Raw genomic sequence first — 22,754 nt, 5'->3', positions numbered from 1 at the left:
CTCTCTGTCGATGTCACTTTCCGGCGAGAATCAAGGTAGTGCCATTCTCTTTAGTGTTTGCCCTGTCTTCCCAATGTCCACCTTCTCACTGCCTGCATTTTGATATAAAAATAACCTACACCGACTCCTGAAACTGGCCGTTAACAAAAGCAAACGACACTACATGAATGTGTTTTATGGAGTAACTAAAAACTGAACAAAAGGAGCAACGAGGTGAGGTTTGTTTTGTGCGCAGACTAGTCGGCGTTAGCTAGCTAGCTACGTGGAGCTAGCACACTCTGTGAATTAACATGTCACCTTTATTGTCCAGTTCATTTAAGAGAACTAGTGTCAGGTACTGCAGCTAATGAGTTGTGAGTTAATCCTTACGAAGATGCCATTTTATAGTGTTTGGTTTTGTTTTGGTGAAGGTTGTCCTATTATGTCCATCCCTGCTAATGTAACAAGTAAGCTAGCTATGGTCCTCACAGAAAGCCTGTATTTGCAGCCGGCGGCCCGATTTCATTTAGAGCGAGCTTAGTTAATGCACTTCTGACAGTAGTGTCTGCTGCACATTATTAGGGAATGTGTGAGTCTGTTAGTGTTTGAGACACAGGTGTGAGTATTTGTAAGCAGCTGAAGTGGTTGTGTTTGTACCAGCTAGCTGTCTAGCCTGCCATGTAATCTTGCACTAACCAGCTGTCCTCTAAGTTACTATTTCATTAACAAGTTGGTTGATTTGTGCACCAGTGATTTAATAGCGTGACGGATATGTTGTACTTGCTGCATGTGAATTTTAATTGTGCTAAATCACAGCTAGCAACGCCTCCATGTGCCCTACAAACACCCAGACACCTCCCAGCCGAGCACCTGAAGGAGAACAAAAAAATTAATGAAGTTTCAGGATGAGCAGCCTCCTTAACTGACAACCAAGGCAACTAAAGTTCCTGGTGATGATAGAATTTACTGCTCAATGTAATTTTAGCTGCAGCCTGTTTGATATTGCAGTATTGTTCGTGCCACCCATGTCGTTACATTGTCTCATTGTTCATGCTGGCTGTGACTGATAAATATAGTTGTCTGTAATATAGACAATCTAGATGGCCTGTGCTGGGATCAGGATTTTTGTGGAGTAAAATGTTGTTAATTCTCATGTAAAAGGACATTTCGGCACCAGATTTATCACCCTGCCCTATTCTATTCAGTGCTGTCAAATGAATGTGAGTTGTCATGAATGTATTAATGTTTGAAAATCACAATGCAAATAATAAATCCATGATGAGCTGACAGTCATTGGGTGCAGAAAGATTCTATATCAGAGAGTAATTAGGACGGCACAGAATCCAGGGATGAATAGAAACATCAAATTGTATACGTACAGTGCACATCTAGATACTTTTTTAAATAAGAAAATTGCTTTGTATAATGCCCAGGTTTTTATTCTCGCTCCATTGTGAAAATCAAACTGTTAAGTCATAATCAACAATATTCATTGCACTTGTGAAAGACAGAAACTAAATGGAGTGTGTGTGATAAGGTTGAATGTTTAAATTGAAGGTGCAGTCGCTAACAAGTGGCTCACTTGTCAGCATCGATGATTCTCATGCTGGTTGTCAACAAAATCCAGCCAGCCATGGTTTTTCTGTGTAGAGTTTGCATGTTTTGCCAATCTCCACTTGGGTTTTCACCCACAGTCCCAACACATGCTAGTTAGGTCAACTGGAAATGAAATTGTCCATAGATGTGAATGTCTTTGTCTGACAGGCCTTTGATAGGCAACCAGTGCAGTGACAGCACTCTTTGTTCTGTCTGTTGGATGGCAGCTCCTGTGACTGACATTTTGTTTATAATGCTTGAGTGGAAAATGCTGTAATTATCTCAATTTGCAGATTTTGACATATCTTTTTTATTGTCACATCCTCTTTTTTTCCAGGCAGAGCTTACATTCAGACCTCCTCAATCAACAGTCCCTCCCACACTATAAACTTCTTATCTTGACCTCAGACTAATATTGACTAAGCTAGAGCAGTGAGGATGTCTCAGCTCCAGTTTCAGTGTCCAGCTAGCCCCATGCCGGCTGCTCCTGCCCCACTGCAGTTGGGGCAGCCACAGCCTGGCTACAGCATCCCTTGTGCTTCAGGCACCCTACCATCGGAGAGTGCCAGCCAACCCATCAGGAGCTCCGCTCTCCCTGCGGGCTCAGCCACTCCCTACAATAGCACCACAGGTAGGTTTTATCAGTTTGTGTTGTCAAACAGCTTGCTTTTCATGGCTTGCATTCAATTTATCAGCCTTGGATGTATCATACTAACCATGTGTCTGCTATAATCACAATTTGAGTTTCAAATTCCCACTAGTATATTTGTAATGTCTTGTTTTCAAATGTTTCTTTGTCTGTTGTTTTTGTCAGATGATGTGTATATTTACTGTGAGGCATTGGGACTTTGAATAACAGTTTGTTGTGTTAGTCTTTCCTTTTATACCTATTGGTTTATTGTAGTGAGTAATAGGGATCTTTCTGTTTTATTCCAGTATGTAACATGGCAAACCCTAAAGAGAAGACCCCCATGTGTTTGGTGAATGAGTTAGCCCGTTTCAACAAGATCCAACCTGAGTATAAGCTGCTTTGTGAGCAAGGACCAGCTCATTCAAAGGTACACTGAGTGTAGCAAACCATTCAAAGTTTCTTTCATGCTGTTGTCAAGGGGTCAACTGATGTTTGGGGGTTTTTTTCAGGGCTGATATCAGAACCAATTATTAGTAACCAACAGGACTGATATAACTGATATTGGGAACTAATATTTATCTGAAGGAAAAATCAAAATCTAGAAGAACAAATTTAGAAGAACAAAACTCCAACCCAAAACCTTACTGAAATGCTTTTGTTTGTTTATATTTTACATGTACTTACTTAAAAGAGACATTTAACTGTATGGATAGGTTATTACTTGTGATGTAAACCTACCAGATAGTGTTTTGGGTGGGACACTGTCACAAAGTGGTGACTACAGACAGAGAGGCAGCTGCATTAAAGCCAAAGTAACACATTTTAAATTAATTGTATTTTTTTCAGAAATCATTAAAAAAAATGATACCAGTAATCGGAGAAATGCTGAATGCTCTATCTGAAAATTGGCCAAACTGATAATTGGTCAACCCCTACTGATGCCCTGTTTTGTCACAAGTTTATGCTAATGATAGACAATGTATTTCAGATTTTCTCCGTGAGGCTCACACTGGGAGATCAGCACTGGGAGGCAGAGGGGACCAGTATAAAGAAAGCCCAGCATTCCGCTGCTGCATCTGCCCTCGCTGAGACAACACTTCCCAAACCCACCGTGAGGACGCCCCGCAACACAGGCAAGACCCCAGGTGGGCTATTCCCACCGGCTCTGTTGTAGACTCTTCATAGCTCTTGTGAACGCTTTGCAGAAAAGATAATTTCTGCGTATATATTTATATCTTGGATTTGTTTGTGTTTGCCTTATAGCAGATGGCATAACACATACCATGGAGTTGAATGCACTATGTATGAAGCTTGGTAAAAAGCCCATGTATAAACCCATCGACCCGTACCCGGGGATGAGACCGCCAAACTTCAACTACAACGTCCGGGCTCCAGGGCCTTACCAGCGCTCTATGCAACAGTGAGTTTACTGAAAAGCATTTTTCTAATTTTGTCCAGGTTTTTAACAAATGCAGTATTTTTTGAGAGGAAAATGTGTTGCATTGAACTTTCTTGTGTGCCCAGGTACTACTACCCTTTTCCTCCAGTGGGACCAATGTTATACCACATGGAGCTTTCCATCGGAGGCCAGCAGTTTATTGGAAAGGGACGCACGCGGCAGTTGGCCAAACATGATGCTGCTGCCAAGGCATTAAAAGTACTGCAGAAGGAGCCAATACTGCAACAGTTGCCAGTGGTGAGAAATGAAGCACACACTCAGCATGAAATAGTGCTAGACGCTTTTTTTTTACCACTGCAATTTTATAAAGACTTACTGCTTTTCTTTTTTTAATATGTTTTCTTCTTTTGGCAGATGAACGGAGAGCCTGAGGAGGAGAACCTGAATAAATCAGAAATCAGTCAAGTGTTTGAAATTGCACTTAAACGCAACTTACCTGTCAACTTTGAGGTTTGAATTAATTTATATTTATCATCCAAGATCGTTTTAGGAGTATGTCAGGAATATTCAGTAACATGTACTCAAGATGTATAATCTATCTTGAATTTCATCCAAGTTAATGAAATAACTTTTCTTTATTGTACTTAATTATTGTGTCGCTGTTGTTTTCCAGGTTCTAAAGGAAGAGGGCCCTCCCCACATGAAGAGTTTTGTAGTGCGTGTTACAGTCGGGGAGTTCACGGGAGAAGGCGAGGGAAAAAGTAAAAAGATTGCTAAGAAGCTGGCAGCAGCAGCGGTGCTTGGAGAGTTGAAGAGACTACCACACATACCCAGTGTGGAAAAGACGCTGCCACGCATCAAAAAGAAAACCAAATCTATCATCAAGGTGATGTTACTTTTAAACTAGAGTTAGGACAGTCAGGATAGACCTGAGGACTCTCCATTAACTCATGATTAACCTGTCATACCGACAGCTGCAGACGAGCCCAGAATATGGCCAGGGAATGAACCCCATCAGCCGCTTGGCTCAGATCCAGCAGGCCAAGAAGGAGAAGGAGCCCGAGTACAGCATGGTGACGGAGAGAGGTCTGCCACGGCGCAGGGAGTTTGTCATGCAGGTGAGTCAACTGCAGCTGAGGCATGCTGGCAGCGACGCTTATGCAACGTCTGTCTCTGTTTACCTCTGCCTGCGCTTGCTAATTTCTCATCTCATTCAGTTTTTTTCATGTGTGTGTTCTGGTCCAGGTGACGGTATGTGGCCAGTCTGCAGAGGGAATGGGACCTAGTAAGAAGGTGGCCAAAAGGAACGCAGCAGAGAAGATGCTGGAACTCTTGGGATATAAAGTGCCTCAGCCTCAGCCCCCCAAACCGGCACTCAAAACTGATGAAAAGGTACTGATAGACCTTTATCAAGCAAGTTTTTGTAATATGTCAGACAACTCTGTGCTTATCTATATTAAATCTTCATGTACTTATCGTTTTTTAATATTCAGACACCAGTGAAAAAACCTGGTGATGGGCGCAAAGTGACCTTCTTTGAACCTGGCTCTGTAGAGGATGTGGCCTTGGGTGCGTCAGTGGAAATGTTCTCTCCAAATGTCAGCTATTTTACAGAAGCCATGTTGAAGAATGAAACAAAATACATTTGAGATAACATGCTCATACAAGTGTTTTTCCATAAAAGGTTCCAAGGAGGAGGACTTCCGCCTGCCTTACCTGAGCCACCAGCAGCTGCCTGCAGGTATCCTGCCCATGGTGCCTGAGGTTGCTCAAGCAGTTGGGGCCTGTCAAGGATCCCAGGCCAAGGACTACAGTCGAGCTATGCCCAACCCAGGCAAGGCCACAATCACTGCCATGATTGCCAACGAGCTGCTATATGCTGGGACGTCCCTGACTGCTGAGACTATCCTAAAGAACAAAAACAACATGAACCAGCTGCCCCACGGACCCCTCACCAGGCCCTCAGAGCAGCTCAGCTATCTTGCATCTGTGCAGGACCTACAGGTAGCCAATGTGTTCACCTTTCGCTAACTCGATAACCATATTAGTGTACATGCATTTAAGGTGTACTTAAACTCAATAAAAATGTATTTAATTATATTGTTTGCGTGCAGGTGGACTACAAGGATTTCCCCAAAAACAATAAGAATGAATTTGTGTCACTGATTAACTGCTCCATTCAGCCACCGCTCATCAGTCATGGCATTGGGAAAGATGTAGAATCCTGTCATGATATGGTGAGTATTTTAAAAACTGCAAAATGTACCCTTACTGTTCCATACGAAGAGCCGCATATCTGTAATTAATTTGTCAAATGTTACATGTTGAGGAATTACAGTAGTTGTGAGAGAAGACAATGTTTCTGGCCAAAGAATGCAAATTTTAAATATGGGGGTGTTTTGGAGCATTTAGGAGTGAACAGGCAGTTCTTGATAGATGGTAGCCAGTAGCAAAAACATGTTTATAACAAGTGTCAAAAAAATCTTAACGTATGCTGGTAGGGAACCCATTAAAGGTCAGGCTGTTTTCCGTGTCGGTGTGCAATCCTCACGAGCTGCTGTGGTACCAGACAAACAAGCTTTGCAGAAGATTTTTTTTTCCTGAAATACAGACATATTCCCTAACATACCATTAAGTGGATTTATAATAAATCTAGAGCAGAGTCATGCAAGGAGGACCAAAGGGAGCACAGTTGCTGTTATTGGCGTGATGACACATCACAAAGACTCGAGCCCAGCTGTTCCCAAAGTGGGAGCTGTACAGTCTGGCTGCTTCATGGACACCCACTCTTTTTTTGTTGCTGCTACCAAGATAATAGACCTCTTACTTTACAGGTTACAACTCAAGTGATTTGTAGTTGCCTCTTGAAATACATCACTGAATAACATATGCTCCTCTATACCTCTACAGGCTGCACTGAGTGTATTGAAGACACTCTCAGAGTTGGACCAGAAGTCAAATGAAAGAACAGGAAATGGACCAGTCTCCGGGTAAGCTCTTACAAACACTGTCTTTCTGCTTATTTATAGTTGTGCTTACAGTGAACCTTCCATTGCACTAATAATCAAAGTAGATACTCAGGATAGAAATACAGTTTAAACAGATTAAAGTGTTTCATGTCAAATTCACTTGAATTGTGAATGAAAATTTTACTAATTGTACTTAAGTCAGCACTGGTTATGTCTGAAGACTACAATAGTGAAAATAAGAAAAATCCAGAGGTGTTGAGTTAAAAAGAAATCAGCTATCCAGACTTCTTCTGCTTTAGCCGTCATTAAGGTTTTATTCTGCACCTGAATTTGCACCTGAAGTCGTAGCAGTAAGCCTGATAGTGCTGACAATGAGACCGTTACATCAATTAAAAGAAATCTATGAAATTTCCTTTCTAATATCAGAGTTGGCACTTTCTAAAAACTCTTTGGGGGATCCCAAACATTCCTCTATGCAAGAAACTCTCTGCTAATATAACATGCCTGAATCTGTAACTCAGTGGAGTTGCATTGTGGGTAATGTGGGAGTCCATCTTTTGAATAGGAAGAAGAATGTAAAAGAAATACATGTCTGCATTACAAATCACATACTTTTTCTTGTTACTTTAATTAGTGTTTCATGCAGTATATATTTAACTAGAACATTATATTGCAATGTGACTTATTTGCATAAAGGATTGTTGGTCAGAATGTTGGTTTTCTGACTGGATGTACGAGGACATGGAGGTTTTTTTGGTGTGTTGCATTTGTCATGCTATGTATTGGGACGTACCAAATCTTTTTTTCTAGGACACTATATGGTTCATAGTATGGATACTGAAACACAGCCAGTAGCTCAGATTATGCTGTGTCTATTTTTGAGCCTTTGTTTGGCAAACTAAGAGTCACGTTTTCTTCAGTAAAGCCAGTATTTATATAGTCAGATTGCCTGAATAGTAAAAGCAACACATTAAGGTATAGTTCCAAGCCTTTAAAGCACTTTTATCTTTTTTAAAATCTGCCTTCATAATAATAATTATGTAAAGGACATTTTATCAGGGCATTTACATCAGTACATGTAAATACTTTCATGTATTTTTAAAGATTATATTACATATCTTCATTCTTAATTACCATAGCGATGACTCTAAATCTGACTTGTTTTCCATAGGTGTGGCAAGCAGGAAATCAAAGGTGACGTGCACCTCAAACAGGCTAACTCAAGCACATTGGCACAGACCCTGGATGGCACTGTTTAGATTATCAGGTTTGGTTGTCTGTAAAAGCACTAAAGAAAACTCAGACACTGTGTTCTTAGTCAGATTTAGAAGTCTACAGGAAGTTTGGGGCTCTGTAGGCTCTAAACTATCACATTCATGTTCATTGTTACGAAATGTTCACAGTTAAACAAGATTGATAGGAAAAAAATAGTATCTTCTCCTTCATGTTGTTTAATTGTACACATTATTTATTTTTCTTTTGCTTCGTAGAAAAAGTAGCTGCATCCTAGTCAATGAGTCCGAGGTTAACTTGGAAAGAAAAGAAATGAAGCGACTAAATGTGAACTCTGTTTTGTTTTGCATATAACTTCCTTACTCTTTGTGAGACCTGCTAATTCTTGTTTTTAAGTGTTTTATGTTTTATGCCCCGCTGAGGTAGTTTGTGAAAGAGGATCTCGTTAAGGTTTGGACCTCATCTTTGTCTAGGGTGCAGCTGGCGAACCTCTGTTGATTTTCCTAGAGTGCTTTATATCAACAACCACAAGTGAAGTGTTATCGACATTACCATGTAGGGCTGGGAAGAATTTGTGACTAAATGTAGCGTGTGATGTAATGTGATATTGTCTCTGCTGTGTGTGGCGGGGACGTTTCCCTGTTGCATCAGTGTCCCTGATAATCCCCTTTCCTCCCTATATCAACCTCCCCTTTCTGCGCCTCATGGTAATTAAACTTAATGTGCTTACATGCACAAAACACCGACTTGTAGTCATTTGTCTTTTTCTCCATCTGCTAATGGGGATCGCTGTAATGTAGAAAAAGTAGTGCTTGAAACCTTTTTGCAAGCCATTTAGAATTTTCTGCATAAATATGACCGAACCCATCATCCGGTTGGCACACAATTCCTACAAAGAGGTACAGAGAGCATAACAATTTACATAAAATTTTATATTTGGCCTTTTTTTTGATAAAATATCACGTCTGTAAGTGACAAAAGTATGATAAACTTTTAGTAATGTTGAAAGCAGAATTCTAAGTCATCAGCGCTGCTTCTATAAACATCGGACATACGATTATGAGGCATTTACGTCAGATGGAAAGCAAAAAACTAAATGTAAATCTCAATTTTGTCGCACGAAAGTTTGCTGTTTTTCTTCTTCCTTGAGTGAACAAACTTTTCATTCTGGGGCAGCATGACTGGACACAAACTACTCTGCTGCAGGAAAGGCTTCATCATTAGTCATACTTGCTCCCTTGCATGAAAATATGTTTGGGCAGTAATTACATTTTGCTACATCACTGCTGTCTTGTGAGATTGGCAACATTTTTGAGCCTTTTTCCAGCATATTGTAAAAACTGTACGTATTCACTGACGCAGGAATAATCCGCAACGTAGAGTGAAGTGTAGTTGTTCCAGAATTTACTATTGGAATCAGCGAGTGGAACTGAAAAACTTCTTTTAAGCATTGATGGTTTCTATACCACTTTGGTCCTAAACCAATTTAGAATGAGTTCTGGCCATGCATAGCTAGTTTTATGACAGCCTTCTGCATCATTGTTTCCTTTTGCTCATTTGCATGTCTTATGCAGCTTACAGTAAAACAGTCCAGCACACAAAACATTTGCTGTCAGACAGAAGTTTTCAGACATTTTATTTTATGTAAAAATCACACAACATGACATTGAGTTACATCATTAAGTTACATATATTAAAGATAATTTCCCGTTTTGGTCAGTCCAGGATTTAGTCACTGTTTGGTCATTTCCCAGGTTTAAATTCTTTGAAGGGACTTTAAACTTCATCTGAACATTATTGAAATCTCATTGGGTGCTGATGACCACTTGACTGAGTGGTCATCTAGTACAAGCTTCTGAATGATCATACTGAGAGTCTAAAGTCCCTTCTGCCATCTCTGACCATCCACGTGACTGAATTGTGCCTGTAGCTGAGCACGTTGCGCTTATGCAACCTCAACAGGGACATCAGTCAGTCGTTTCTGCTTGGTATCGATGAAGGGGTACATGCACTTGTCAGAACCCATGAAACGATATGCAACCACATTGGATTCCCATGGCAACAACCTGAGGGGAAAAAATACACGTAAAACTTAGAACACTGAACATCAGCTGGGTAGCAACAAAAATACACGCATGAAGAAAATGTTTGGTTAACGCGAAGCTGTGTTTTTTCACTTACGCTCTAGAGAGGACAGGCAGGTAGGCGAGGCGGGGGATGCACACTAATGGCTGGTCTATCAGGATGGCGTTCATAGCATGCTCAACACAGTACTGGGGCTCCAGAGGGGGTAGGATCAGTTCCACTTCCTCCCTTCCAGTGTCACCAAAGGACATTTACAATATAAATTACGATTGCAAACTTATACATAGCCTGTATGATGACGCTTCAGTTCATTCAACACACCTATGTTACACATTCTTGTTTTCTGGATATTTTTCACTCCTGGGTTAAACCTTGCTGCAAATTACACTGGCAGCAGGTACAGACTACTTCAGCATCATATCTTATTTAGTTTAAAGCAACATTATACTTATGGTTTGGCATTGTTGGTCAGTTGGATGTGTTTTCCCGAATCCAAAAGAATGATGGATGGTGGGGTTGTTTCAAGTTTACATACAGACCATTGAGTTTAATTAATGCTTCCTGAGATTGAATTAAGAAAAGAAGTGATGTGTGTGGTTGTTTTGTTGACCTACCTTATCTTGCAGCCTTCAAACATGCCTGTGTCCACAATGTAGGGGCACACGAGGGTGGTCTTCACTCCTTCAACCTCCTCAGCCAGCAGCTCGTGGGCCAGAGACTCGTGGAAGCCCACTGCAGCAAACTTACTGGCACAGTAATCCTGCCGCAAAGTTAAGATCAGAGCTTGTTTACACCATCTTTATAGGTGTAGAATATACATATGAACCGCTAGGCCTGCTTATACTACTAATGATATGCATTTGAATATGTTGCCTAATATGGTGGTTAAAGCAGAGAACAAAGTAAAGCACTGCTGTAATATGACAAAGCTGTCATATCTTGTTGTAGGGCTGTTTTCACGGCCTGGTTCACCTCAACACAAGCTGTGCTGAACAGGCCGAGGACGCTGGCGATAGTCACGATGTGTCCGTGATTCTGGGCCTTCATTTGAGGGAGGAAAGCTTTCACTGTCTGTGGCACACACTCGGGTACAAACATACATTGTTATATAGCAGTAAGCTATTATGAAGCAACAAACTGCACAGTGTTCATGAGACTTAAATATTGGCCGATAGGTAGAGAGCTTATGTTGCACAAGCAGCTCCTTATTAAGAGGATTTATGCGGGAGTCTATAGCGTGAAGGGGATAATGCTCATGATGAAATCCATTTTACAGGTCATGTGCCACGTAACTTGTGCACAATAACATGCTCTGTATGAATCCATTACACACCGAAATTCATGGGTTTTAGTTCCAGCTCCATAAAATTCACTCGGTAAAAGTGTGTCACTCATAACTGATGCCTCTATGCCAAAGCATGACTAGTGTTTGCCAACAAGTCATTGTCCCGATTATGTGATGTACATGTGATTCGCTGCCAAACACGACTCATCCACCGAGGAAGGTCTCGGAATGATATTTTAAGAAATTTGGAGCTGCACCGACGAGCTGGCTGTCTTCATAGCGTTCTTCTTTTTGTCAGTATGACAAGAGATTTTTTGGATGTGGTGTTAACGAATATTGGCAGACATGATCAAATATTTCAAGTGCTGATCAATAGTTGGCTATTGTTTGCAACAATGGAATTACTTAAGACGCATGAACAAACTGAGAAAAGCAATCCTTTTTCTAGATGAGCAGATTAATCAGGCAAAATAGGTTGAACACCTGAACTAAATATCAAAAACCACACACAGATCTGAGTTTTTAACTGCACTGTCCTCTACACTGTATATCTGTCCCCCAGGTACAGGAAAGGGAAATTTTGTAGCGGTTATACTTTCTGTCTGATATTAAGGATGTTTAACTATCATGTCCTCTGTGGAGGTTCATCACTTCAGGTCTGACTGGTGAAAACGTCTTCTACACATTTTATACAGACTAAAAAATTCTCACCCAGAAGTGGGCATGACAGTTGACCTTCATAGTCCTCTCTATCAGCTCATCATCACACTCTAACATGCGCTGTCCAGCCACCACTCCAGCGTTGTTCACCAGCATGGTGACGTCCCGGCCCAGGTCCTTCCTCACCAGCTCTGCGTTGCGGTACACGTCCTCCCGGCTGGTCACATCCACAGTGTAGGTGTGCGCTGTGCCCCCCATCTCACGCACCAGCTTGGCTGTCTGCTCATTGGAGCTGCTGTCAACGTCCCACAGCACCACTTCTGCCCCGTGTTTGGTGAATTCCTGAGCAAAGAGACGACCCAGACCACCGCCTGATCCGGTGATCAGCACCAGCTCGCCATCGATGGGCTTGGTGCGTGGGTGCAGGATGAAGTAAATCACATCCAGCAGCATCATCTGGAGATCCATCAGAAAAATCATCTTGCCCTTTTCTATTAGTGGTTTTACAGTGTTAAAAATAAATAAAATCTGAGTTTCACACTCCAATAACCTGTGGAGATGTGTTTCCTACAGTCTAACTCCAATGCAGACAGCCAAGCTGGTGTTTCCCTCCTTCTGTTACTCTCAGCCTCCATCCTTGGTTTATTTAAACGCTCTCCTCCCGGATTAGAGGAAATAGCTTGAGCTCCTAATGAAACCACTTTTGTTGTGAGCTGTGAATGCATTTTCACAATTACTCAGGAAAATAACGTGGCACGTGGAATTAGAGCTAGTTAAAGACTTTTGAAGTTTAAGGGTTTGCGTTGAAGACTTTTCAAAGTTCACAGCTTAATCATACGGAACATGTGAAACCCATATTCAACAAACCAATAGATGAACATGAACTGTAACTGCATATTACTCTCACACATTACTAGTTAACTGCACCTCTGTGTAAAACATCTTATTTGCATGTATGCAAGCAGCGAAAACTGAGAGAAGAACACAGGAGATGACGGTGCAGAGCTCACATCGTCATGGAAAGATAAATGATCATAATGGGCTGGTGATTTTCCACCATTAATTTTCATTACTTCCGAGCTTCATGCTTCTTCTTGCACCAGCAATAAAGCTTGCAAGCAAAGGGATCATTAATTAAAATTTCATCATAATACTATTTATTCATGATGGGAAACAAGGAAGCTGTGTTATGAAGTCCAGCCTCAGCTAGCCAGAAAAACAAGCAGAGCTGAGTGATTTCCATATTTTCAAGTAATACAGAATTGTCAAAATGGAAAAAGAGAGCTTACTTTTGAAAAATCACCAATATCTGAACCTTTTAAACTCCCACACATCTTAGACAAAAAGACAGCAGTTGCTCTGAGGTTTGCTACAGTTATGTGTAAGATAAATTTGAACTTGGGTCAGCGAAGGAATGCGATTCAAGGATGAAATTTTGGTCCCACTTCTACGGCTGCACAGTTGCGCAGTGAGAATCATACTAAATGAGAAGTTTTAGGAGATTATGTCCTTGAACTATAAACCTCTACACACTTACTTATAGGTCCCATAAAGGCCACTTGTTGTACGTCACGTTTTTGTTTTCTGTAGGTGAACACCGCAAGCCTTGTTTCCTCTCAGCATTGACATGTGAGCCATGTTGAGCACACCATGCCAGTGAATGTTGCCTGCATGTTTTAATCCATTTGTAACTAATTTCATATGTATTTCAACTGGCTGCTAATTAGTTTTTGTGCATTTCATAGCATTTCTCAGTGTTTTCTGAACACATAGAATCACAGTGACAATGCAAAAACCTGAAAGTGGCTTGAGACAGTCTGCCGCAATGAAAATTGGATGTCGGTTTTGATGCTGATACATGCTGATAAAGCTACAAGTGCAGATTCATTTGAAAAGAACATTTACTGCAATATGCACCAAAATTAATACCGTAGCAGGAAAACAAGGTAGACATATTGTTGATTGTGATAGAAAATCTATGCAAAAGCTACCTCCATGCTCATCTTTTCTCTGCACTTGATTGTTGTTCTGTTATGTTTATCATATATATGATATGCTGTAAGGTCTTGATCTTATAGCATAATGTGCCCTGAGATGAACTATGTTATGATTTGACCCTAAATGAACAAAACTGTATTCAACTGAATTTAAACCAAGGAGTCCAGGGAGGCAGTTAATAGGCAGGTAGTTACAAAAGTCAAAATACACACAAAAACGATGAATAACAGCAATATAAAGTATGTGACAGCAAACTTGAGAGACTTACTTTCACAGAAAAAAAACGCATTTTTACCTGGCATGGCTCCATACTTGACAACAATATAATGTGCAAACAGAAAATTATTTTGCTGAGAAACCGAATATAATGGCCTGAGGCTGCATGGAGTAGGCTGGTTTAAATACTGCCAAGAATTTTGCCCAACTGTGAATTTGTTTAGTAACAGCAGCAAACATCACATCAAAGTGAGTGTCTTAAATTTACTGGGTAACACCTGAATACTGGCATGTAGATCAATGTGGATCTGGCTATCGTGGTCGTCTGCCAGCAGCTTCCCACAAAAAAGACAATTTTGTTTACAATTTAGGTATGTTGCACTGGGACGATAGGGAGTTACTAATTCTGTTTTTTGTGGGTGAATTGAATATGTTTTTTTAAAAAAGGATGCATCAATTCTGTTACTATATTTCAGCAGAGAAACACACGGAGGAAATGTTGCACCAGCTTTGAAGACAGAATTTGTTGGACTCACTGAGGCTGTTAAAATCTTATATTAGCTTCAGATAAACTTTTGAAAACATTAAAGCAGAAATGAAGACTGTGAATTTTGGCATCCATTATTTCCACTGGAACAACATTAAGAATCATATTTTAATGTCTGGTATGAAAAGGATTTAGACAAATCAGGCCAATTTACTTATAAAACACATTTCACAGCAAGACATGGTGACGAAGTTTCTTCACATAGAGAATAAATAAGAAAATTCTTTGGTGAAAAAACACAAGACTTCGAAAACAAATACAAGACATGAATGAGAAAATATAAATAAATGTCTGAAAACCATATAACAAACCTCATAAAACCAGACTGAAGAATGGTGAGTGTAGCCTTCAAGGGACAATCCATGATCCAAATGTAAACAACAGGTTCAAAATACAGCGCTTAAACCTGCTGTCACCTCCAAATGAGCAGCTTGACATCGTTTTTATTGTAAAAGCTGCCATTTTGTTTTAAGAAACACTTCATGAAATTGTCTTTTTATGAGAAAAAGTACCAACAGCAAGAGTGGTTTCTATTTGTATTGCAGTTGCATCCAGCTAGAGCTGTCTGCCTGTTTACTGGAGCAGTAAATGGATGAGGTCACACCTCTGCAAGCTGCACAGTTATATCGATACACATGAGGGCCACGATGCAGGTGCCACGAGTCGGAAAAAAAATGAGCCACATGCTGTCGTCTTAATGGTTTTGCTATGTCTGTATGTGTCTCCCTCTCACTCATAGTACAAATCATAGATTTTGTTTTGCTTTGAGCCACCTCAGCTCCACCCGTCACCCCTTCCCTCTGCTTCTATCGTGTTTCTCCACACACACAATAGCAGAGCACTGGGAATCTGACTTTGAGTGGAGGCCTGCACTGTCCGCAGTGTTGTTCTTTTTGCATGAATAACCTCAGCCGTACGAGTTTCATTAATCCATCCTTTTCACATGTTGGGGCACGCATGGGCCAGGGAAGTAGGCTGCTCCATGAATGTGTCTACAGAGAGGCAGCAAATGGAGGAAAAATAACTGTAAATTTTCATTTTCTGCCAGTTTTATACCAGAGAGAAGACTGGTAACAGTTTCCTCTTTCTGCACATGTACAATGGAGGCTTCCTATAATCTTATAATCCCATGCAAATGCAGCTCAGTAGGTGTGCACAGATTACAGTTTGTTTCTGTTTGCTTATCTGCATATATATATTTGTAGCAACATATTTAAAGACAGTGCAGGAGCAGTCTAATGCTTAATGCCATGTGTGTAGAGAAAGTATTTGAAAACATTAAGAAAAAGGCATTATCTTTTACAGTGTTTGTCCAAGATCAGCTACAATGCATTTGATAAAGTAACAACTTTACTATAAAAGTGAAACTAGATTTTAAGGGACTTTTATTATACCTTAGGTTTATGTTTTAACTTGGTTTTATAGTTCTAAATTGATAATTATTCAGTTCATATTCTCATAAATGTATGTATGTGGGCCTCAGTTTTGTTCAGTGAACTGTTCCTTTAAGAGAGTTGACAGATGAATAACTTCCAGCTCAGCGCCCATGTTTCAGCTGCTGCTGGTCTCATTGTTGACCCATAACTGACCGGAGATGATAGGAGCTCATTTTATAACTTCTTAGAATTATAAAAAGATGGCACTTTAAAGCGTCAGTTAAGGAATACTGCAAAGTCCTTCAGATTGTTGCACTACACTTCCTAAAGCTGTTGATGTGTGTGTTGAGGACTGTCATGATGCCTCTCTCGTGGAGCAGCTCTATCACTCTGTTGTTTCTCGGAGTGTCTTTCTTCCTGGTCGGTCCGTGTCTGTCAGGCTGCCGGGATGCAGGTCTGTGCTGCACCGGCCGGGACCCATCATGCATCAGTAAAGGATGGAGGTCTGACCACTCATTCGGTACTTGCTACTGCGACCAAGCCTGTGTTTCCACCATGGACTGCTGCCACGACTATGAGACTGCATGTCCAGGTAGGCTTCACTCATTCAGTCAGTATTTAAGCTTTACTCAGTTGTTTTCATTACTTGATGGTGAAGATAGTGATAGTTTAAAATAACCAGTACTGCAAATGCAATTATTTTGAAAATCAGGCTGTGATTTAAAGTGTCTTTCTGACCTGGCAAAAAGTCATATTGTGACTTATATTAAATGAAGGCCACAGATGTATTCTTTGCTGATGTTGTACCTCAAATAATTCAGTCCACATTGTGTCACTGAAACCTGTCTGACCCCAGATACAGCACCTACAAAAAGTGTTCAAACAGGTGCAGCCAATTGGTGCTAAAGGTCACACAAGTAGTGAAGTGGAAATCAACTGAGTGCAGTAAATGTGAAGTAATCACAGTATAAAGACACCGGTATCTGCAAGGTACAATCACTGGTGAGTCAGTACTACACCATGAAGACAAAAACATACTCTAAGCAACTCAATGTAGGTCAATGAAAAGCATAAGTAAGAGGATGGATACAAGCAAATGTTCTAAATTACAGAAAATCCTTTGGAGTACAGTTGCATCCATTATTAATAAATGCAAGGAATATGGCATGTGTAAATCTGGCTAGAGCAGCCGTCCTCAAAAACTTAGTGACTACAAGAAAGACACTAATGAGGGAGGTCACAGAAACACCTATGACTTTTTTGAAGAGTCTGTACATACAACAACTGTCCAATGATGAGATCAAAATTAAGATTTCTGGTCATCAGACTAGACACTCTGTTTAGTAGATACCAAACATTGCACATTGTCACAGCCTTACCATACCCACCGTGAGGCATGGCGGTGGCAGCATCATGATGTGGGACTGGTTCTCGGCAGCAGGAATCGAATGGGTTTTAAAGGTAGAGGGTAAAATGAATGCAGCAGAGTATCAGAAAATCCTGGAGGTCAACCTGGTGTTGTCTGCAAGAGAACAATGACTTGAGAAAAGATTTTCCAAAAGCAAAAAATAACCATTGAAGCATACAGCCAAAGCTACACAGAAATGGTTTAAAGACAACAAGGAAAATGTTCTGGACTGACCAATCCAGGCAGTCCAACTGAGTCAGGTGCTGCAATTGTGGCCAAAGGTGTTTTGTAGAACAAAAAAAGTCAATACTCTCATCACAGCTTCTTAAGTTTGAGTATTTTCTGGTTTCTTTAATCCCTTATGTCAGTACACTGATATTTTTGGTTTAGAGTCAAACAAGACAGTTTAGGATGTCATTTGAGACGTTGAAAAACACTTGGAGATTTTTTAACCACTGTTTTTGTCATTTTACAGACCAAACAACAGAACAGATAGTTGAGAAAATAATAATCCACAGATTAACCGTCTGGACTGGTAGTTTGAAAGATATTTCGTCTTTAAAAATGACACTGTTTAGTCAAAAACTGTAAATACAGAAAGAATCATCAGATTTAACAACAAAACAACAATCCAGGAAAGAATCAAGGGTGATGCACAACTCTGGAAAATAGAACATACTTGATCAATAAAATATGTGCAGCATTGCTGAAAAACAGTATATAGAGGAGCAAGTTGTTGGAAGTTTTTCTTTTTATATAATTTATGGCATTATAGGTGTGCTCAGAATAGGAATACACAGAAGTCAGTTTTGAGTTCTCTCTATTTCTAGCCATGGTTATGCCATATCCACAAACAGCTGCAGGATTTATTGTAAATTAATCAGCCAATTACGAGTGACAATGTGACAGGAGCAAAAACCGTCCACAAAGGCTCAATCGACGATGAAAATACGGATTAGCTGCAGACCTGATGTTAGGAAGCAAGTTTATGGTTTCTCCTCAGCTGTATGTTTTTTCCCTCAGCGGTGTCCTGTGTGGTGAGCGAGTGGACCGAGTGGTCAGGATGTGCTGAACCCTGCAGGGCTACAGTCCGCAGGAGGAGCAGGACCATCCTGCAGGAAGCAGTCAATGCAGGGAAGCCTTGTCCCCATCTGAAGGAACACGCTGGCTGTGCAGAGTATTGGCCTCAGCAAGGACACTGTCAAAACACACTTGGTGAAAAAATCCTCCTTGACATTTATCTTTTTGTGATCATCATAACATTTTTCTGACAACAAACAAAGATTTACTTTCATTCCCTAATGCTGTTATCCTATCGACCGGAGCTTTTTCTTGAGTTATGTCTCTATAATTAGCAAAATGTGAAAAATTTTCTGAAGCATTTGGGCAGCATTATAGAGCTGCTTTGGCAAAACAGGATTATTCCAAAGTGTTGTAAGACCAGGATATATCTAAAGTTACTGTAGCTGTTGGGGCAGAGAGGAATTTCTTGCATTGTATCAGTGTCAAAAAAGATTCATAACTGTTAAATAACCTGTAATATGCATAGTGGTGACCGTTGAAACTTGGGTCAATATTTGTGCAATGCTTCATCACTGATATAGGAAATACTCTTTTAACATGCATTTTTACATTGATTTTTTCCACAAAGTTTCTTCAGTAATGTTGAATACAATTTTTTTTTTTTTTTAAATCAATTTTGATCCCCAAATTTGTCAGTGTTTTAACACTTTTTGTGTTACGATGCTCAGTCACTCAGAAAATCCTAAAATCATAATTTTCTATGTATTATTTTACTCCTATTTTGCTGTTGTTTCACAAATGTCAATAAAAGTCTTAGTCTAATATAGTCAATATACAGTTGTAGTTATTCTTATTAAAGATCAATACCCATGGCACTGAAACACATTTGAGCAACGTAAAACAAAACAAAACAGTGTGAATGTGTGTTTTAATAGAGATACTGAAGCATGACGTTGTTCAGGTTTGTGTGGTCGTAAACAGTGTGTTGTATGAATCGCAAGCTCTGACCCTACAGGTTGAACCAATTTAAAAGAAATCACTGGTAAACATATCTGATGTAGGCTACGAGTGCAGCAGTTCTTCATTGGTTGCTGTTCATTCTTTCTTTAAAGTGTGAACTGAATGAAATAAGATGTCATCTCAAAAGTGCAGATTTACTTTTATTTCGATTTGATGTTTTAATTGAAATGGATGTGGCTCAGTATTACACGACATGTTGTAATGTTCTTATCATGAATGCTTTTTCCTCTGCAGTCCCCGCACTTATTACCACGGGTGGCTATGGCAACGCCAGGAAGAAAAGAGACATCCCTGACAGCAACGATGTTGTCGGGTAACGCATCTAGACAGTCTACAAAAATGTGAAATGACACTATTTTTGGCCTTTGATATGCTCTTAACTCTTGTCGCTATATGTTTTTGGAGCTCTTTGTGTATGTACATGTACGTGTGTGAACCTGTGTGTCTGTATGTGTTTGTATAAAACAGGTACTGTGTCCAGTTTCAGTTGACCTCTCTGACTAAAGGCTGCCAGCAGAGCGAAGGCCCGCACACTGTGTGGATGCAGTACCTGAGGGAGGGCCACCATGTGTGTGTCGAGTGCCAGCCACCTGCCCTCGCTGCTGGACAGAAACACTGTGCAGGAGATGGATACGAAAACAACACAGACAGGTAAAATAAAACATGGAAAAAATATGAAATACATGAAAACACTATCACATCACAGCTCGCTTCCTACTTTTTTTCTCACCATTATCAAAATTTGGTTTGAATGTTTGACATCCCTGAATTTAGAAAGCCTCATAAATTTTAGCTTGTGTTGCTTAGGAAACAACCTGAGGAGTTAGATAACGTATTTGTTTTAAACCTACTATGAAATTATTCTTGTTTCTGCTCATATGAAAAGAAAGACCAATTTCAGAAATGAAACATTTGCTCTTGGATTTGTCTGGTTCCTACGATGGTGTCCTGTGTGGTGAGCTTTATATCTGTTTTTTTTTTTCATATTTGAAAATACAACGTGGGTCAAATGACACAGTAGTTCTCAGACTCAGGACCTGGATCGACCCCTTACCAAGGGCCCTGCAAAATATTTTCAAAAATCAACTCATGATCAATCACACTGCACTGACTAAAACTGTGCAATGTACACTATAAAGGTTTAATGTTGTACTTATGGAGTGTTTGTTGGTACAGAGGGAAGATTTCTCAGCTTTAAAGAATCTGTTGCCAGGAAAGTTTGAAAAGCTTTAACAGGCGTAATAATAAAAAACAAAACCCTATATGTTGCTGCCTGCATCTTCGTGTTACTGCACTGATGAGAGTGACATTGATGCTCGCTTCTGTCAGCAAAAGCTTACCATATATCCCCAAAAGCTGAACTATTCTTTGCTTAAAGACCCCTCTAGGCAAAAATCTAGTTTTTCGCCTTATTAACATGTCTTTATGGTGACTTGTAAGCACTCAGCATTTCTGTTAAAGCCGCAGTGTTCAGATGGCACCTATAGAAATGCAGATTCAAACTTCCAGGGTTTCCTATGTAACAAACCTGACAAACCAATCCTGATAACTTGTAGAGTGGGCCTTTCTGTATCACTATTCTTCCTCACAATCAGTTTCCATTTCGAACTTGAATGGCTGCATTACTCCAATAATACAACTTGCCATTGTGTGTGCTGAAGCTGCAGTGAATCTGGAGGTGTAAGTTGAGAGAGAGAGGCAGGGGCGTCATTGATCTGCATATTTCAGAGGAAGAAAAAGGTGTAGAGTTCATCTAAGCTGTTTCAAGGCAGAAAGGGATTTTTTTTCATCTAAAAAAAACCTGCCAAATATGCAACTTTGACAGACAGAGATGTGTTTTAGAAGCTAAATTAACACCCTGAGAGGGACTTTATTTAAAAGGAGAAGGATTAGTTTCACCCTGACCCACTTACCATGAAATGCAAACCTAAAAGGCACAAGGCAGAATGTGCTGTTATATTCTGTAACTGTGCTGTAATAGCATAACTTTACACAATATCATTTGTATAAACAACTCTCAGAACACCCCCAAGACATATTCTTCCTACCTGAAAAAGCCCATGTTTTAAATGGGTTTGTATTAATATGAAAAGAAATGTATCTACAGCTGCTGTACAGACGGGAAACATTTGTTTGGTATTTTGAGATGATCAGTGGTAGAGAGAGAACAGATATGTGAATCCGTTTGGGTGCTGCAGCCTGGATCACATTCCCAGGCTCTGCATTTGATTTTCATCCCACACTGCTGATTTGAACCCTATCTCCTGGACCTGATCGGCAGCAGCGAGGACTACCACTAGATGGCAACATTGTTTACCGCTTGGACTTACAGGGATGTCTTGTAAGCACTAAGTCATCCCTCCCTTCCCCCTGCAGAAGACCGTCTCTCCAGTGGCAGGCGGTGGGAAACCCTCGTTGCAGGGGTGTGTGGAGACGTGTGGGGAGGCTGGAAGCTTGTTCCTGCCCAACAGCCCACAGCTTCCTCTTCATCTAACCTCCTCCTTCCTTCTGTCAGCCTCCATCTTGTATAGATTTGCTGAGATATCCACAGAAAGAACAATATTCCTGCACAAACCAGCCAGAACGATTACAAACAGCCAACCTGTTCGGTTAAAGTGTGCCGGTCGATGTTCAGACCAATGACCAAATGTAAACTTCTTGAAATTAGTGTAACTCCATGTCGAAAAATTGGTGAATATGTGTCGAGGGAAATTCCTATTTGTTAGAATGCCTTCAGTTGACTGGCTCTACTAATACACACTGCAGGAACACATATTATTATTTACATGGCATTAAGAATGAAATAAAAGTCAGCCATTCCTAATCAAAATGTAAAGTGATTTGATTTATTTCATTTTGAGTCATTCAAGGAAATTTTGCTTTCTTAAGAAATAGAAATATCTTGGGACATTGAGACACTTTTTGTTTTTGTTTTTTTACATGACAAGTACTGGCTCTGTGTGAGTCACAACGCCAAAGTTACAACATGCACTGAACAATCGAACATTTATACAGAAACAACAGCATAGAAAGTCAACAGGTAAAAATGTTTTTCTTTTTTTTTTTTACAAAACAGACAGCCTCGGGACCTACAAACAACATTGTATAAGAGCTGGCTAAGGTCATTCAAATATCTTTTTTTTTAATTCCCTGGAAACAGTGTACTTTACAAGACTGATGGCTTCGGCAAGGTTGGGGTCAATTCCACTGAGAGCTTAAACCGTAGAAAAAATATAGTTTATCCGTTAAATTTATACTAGCCTCTAATTTGTGTCATGCTCTAATACTGTTTACTTTTACAGTGTCGTGTGTGATGTGTGTTTTACTCC

At 40.2% G+C, this 22,754-nt stretch overlaps 3 protein-coding genes across 7 annotated transcripts; 2 read left to right on the top strand and 1 right to left on the bottom strand.

Moving 5' to 3' along the window:
- Window positions 1–17: 17 nt before the first annotated feature.
- stau1 (staufen double-stranded RNA binding protein 1) lies at window positions 18–8,553 on the top strand. Of its 5 annotated transcripts, none has more exons than XM_022189280.2 (15): window positions 18–213; window positions 1,917–2,206; window positions 2,512–2,633; window positions 3,195–3,351; window positions 3,470–3,626; window positions 3,731–3,902; window positions 4,020–4,115; window positions 4,279–4,491; window positions 4,580–4,723; window positions 4,851–4,997; window positions 5,099–5,174; window positions 5,290–5,609; window positions 5,720–5,842; window positions 6,516–6,595; window positions 7,746–8,553. In XM_022189280.2, the coding sequence occupies exons 2-15, from the start codon at window positions 2,014–2,016 to the stop codon at window positions 7,831–7,833; spliced, it is 2,088 nt and encodes a 695-aa protein (XP_022044972.2). In that variant the 5' UTR covers window positions 18–213; window positions 1,917–2,013; the 3' UTR covers window positions 7,834–8,553. The 5 variants fall into 5 exon arrangements, with proteins under 5 accessions (XP_022044972.2, XP_022044973.2, XP_022044975.2 ...); XM_022189281.2 differs by having other exon boundaries at window positions 1,913–2,206; window positions 3,473–3,626; XM_022189283.2 differs by having other exon boundaries at window positions 19–213; window positions 1,913–2,206; window positions 3,195–3,339; window positions 3,473–3,626.
- An 873-nt stretch (window positions 8,554–9,426) lies between these two features.
- rdh20 (retinol dehydrogenase 20) lies at window positions 9,427–12,446 on the bottom strand. Its single transcript, XM_022189284.2, has 5 exons — window positions 11,889–12,446; window positions 10,865–10,963; window positions 10,507–10,652; window positions 9,989–10,120; window positions 9,427–9,873 (listed from the first exon to the last, which is right to left on the bottom strand). The coding sequence occupies exons 1-5, from the start codon at window positions 12,315–12,317 to the stop codon at window positions 9,753–9,755; spliced, it is 927 nt and encodes a 308-aa protein (XP_022044976.2). The 5' UTR covers window positions 12,318–12,446; the 3' UTR covers window positions 9,427–9,752.
- A 3,585-nt stretch (window positions 12,447–16,031) lies between these two features.
- On the top strand, window positions 16,032–22,491 carry si:dkey-7k24.5 (somatomedin-B and thrombospondin type-1 domain-containing protein). Its single transcript, XM_022189287.2, has 5 exons — window positions 16,032–16,566; window positions 18,406–18,597; window positions 19,660–19,738; window positions 19,894–20,076; window positions 21,802–22,491. Exons 1-5 carry the CDS (start codon window positions 16,311–16,313, stop codon window positions 21,917–21,919), a joined length of 828 nt encoding a protein of 275 aa, XP_022044979.1. The 5' UTR covers window positions 16,032–16,310; the 3' UTR covers window positions 21,920–22,491.
- The last annotated feature ends 263 nt before the right edge of the window (window positions 22,492–22,754 follow it).

Source organism: Acanthochromis polyacanthus, chromosome 5 (genome assembly GCF_021347895.1).
Source record: "Acanthochromis polyacanthus isolate Apoly-LR-REF ecotype Palm Island chromosome 5, KAUST_Apoly_ChrSc, whole genome shotgun sequence".
NCBI lineage: Eukaryota > Metazoa > Chordata > Actinopteri > Pomacentridae > Acanthochromis > Acanthochromis polyacanthus.
This window is presented reverse-complemented; position numbering and strand designations above follow the sequence as displayed.

What these genes read in the sequence shown, in the direction of transcription:
- si:dkey-7k24.5 (XM_022189287.2), top strand. Translation starts at nt 16,311, where the DNA reads ATGTGTGTGTTGAGGACTGTCATGATGCCTCTCTCGTGGAGCAGCTCT. An exon ending in GACAGCAACGATGTTGTCGG is followed by an intron (nt 19,739 to 19,893) that starts GTAACGCATCTA and finishes TGTATAAAACAG; the next exon opens with GTACTGTGTCCAGTTTCAGT. An exon ending in TACGAAAACAACACAGACAG is followed by an intron (nt 20,077 to 21,801) that starts GTAAAATAAAAC and finishes TTCCCCCTGCAG; the next exon opens with AAGACCGTCTCTCCAGTGGC.
- rdh20 (XM_022189284.2), bottom strand. Translation starts at nt 12,317, where the DNA reads ATGATTTTTCTGATGGATCTCCAGATGATGCTGCTGGATGTGATTTAC. An exon ending in ACTGTCATGCCCACTTCTGG is followed by an intron (nt 10,964 to 11,888) that starts GTGAGAATTTTT and finishes TGTGTGCCACAG; the next exon opens with ACAGTGAAAGCTTTCCTCCC. An exon ending in TTTGAAGGCTGCAAGATAAG is followed by an intron (nt 10,121 to 10,506) that starts GTAGGTCAACAA and finishes TGACACTGGAAG; the next exon opens with GGAGGAAGTGGAACTGATCC.
- stau1 (XM_022189280.2), top strand. Translation starts at nt 2,014, where the DNA reads ATGTCTCAGCTCCAGTTTCAGTGTCCAGCTAGCCCCATGCCGGCTGCT. An exon ending in TAGAATCCTGTCATGATATG is followed by an intron (nt 5,843 to 6,515) that starts GTGAGTATTTTA and finishes ATACCTCTACAG; the next exon opens with GCTGCACTGAGTGTATTGAA. An exon ending in GGAAATGGACCAGTCTCCGG is followed by an intron (nt 6,596 to 7,745) that starts GTAAGCTCTTAC and finishes TGTTTTCCATAG; the next exon opens with GTGTGGCAAGCAGGAAATCA.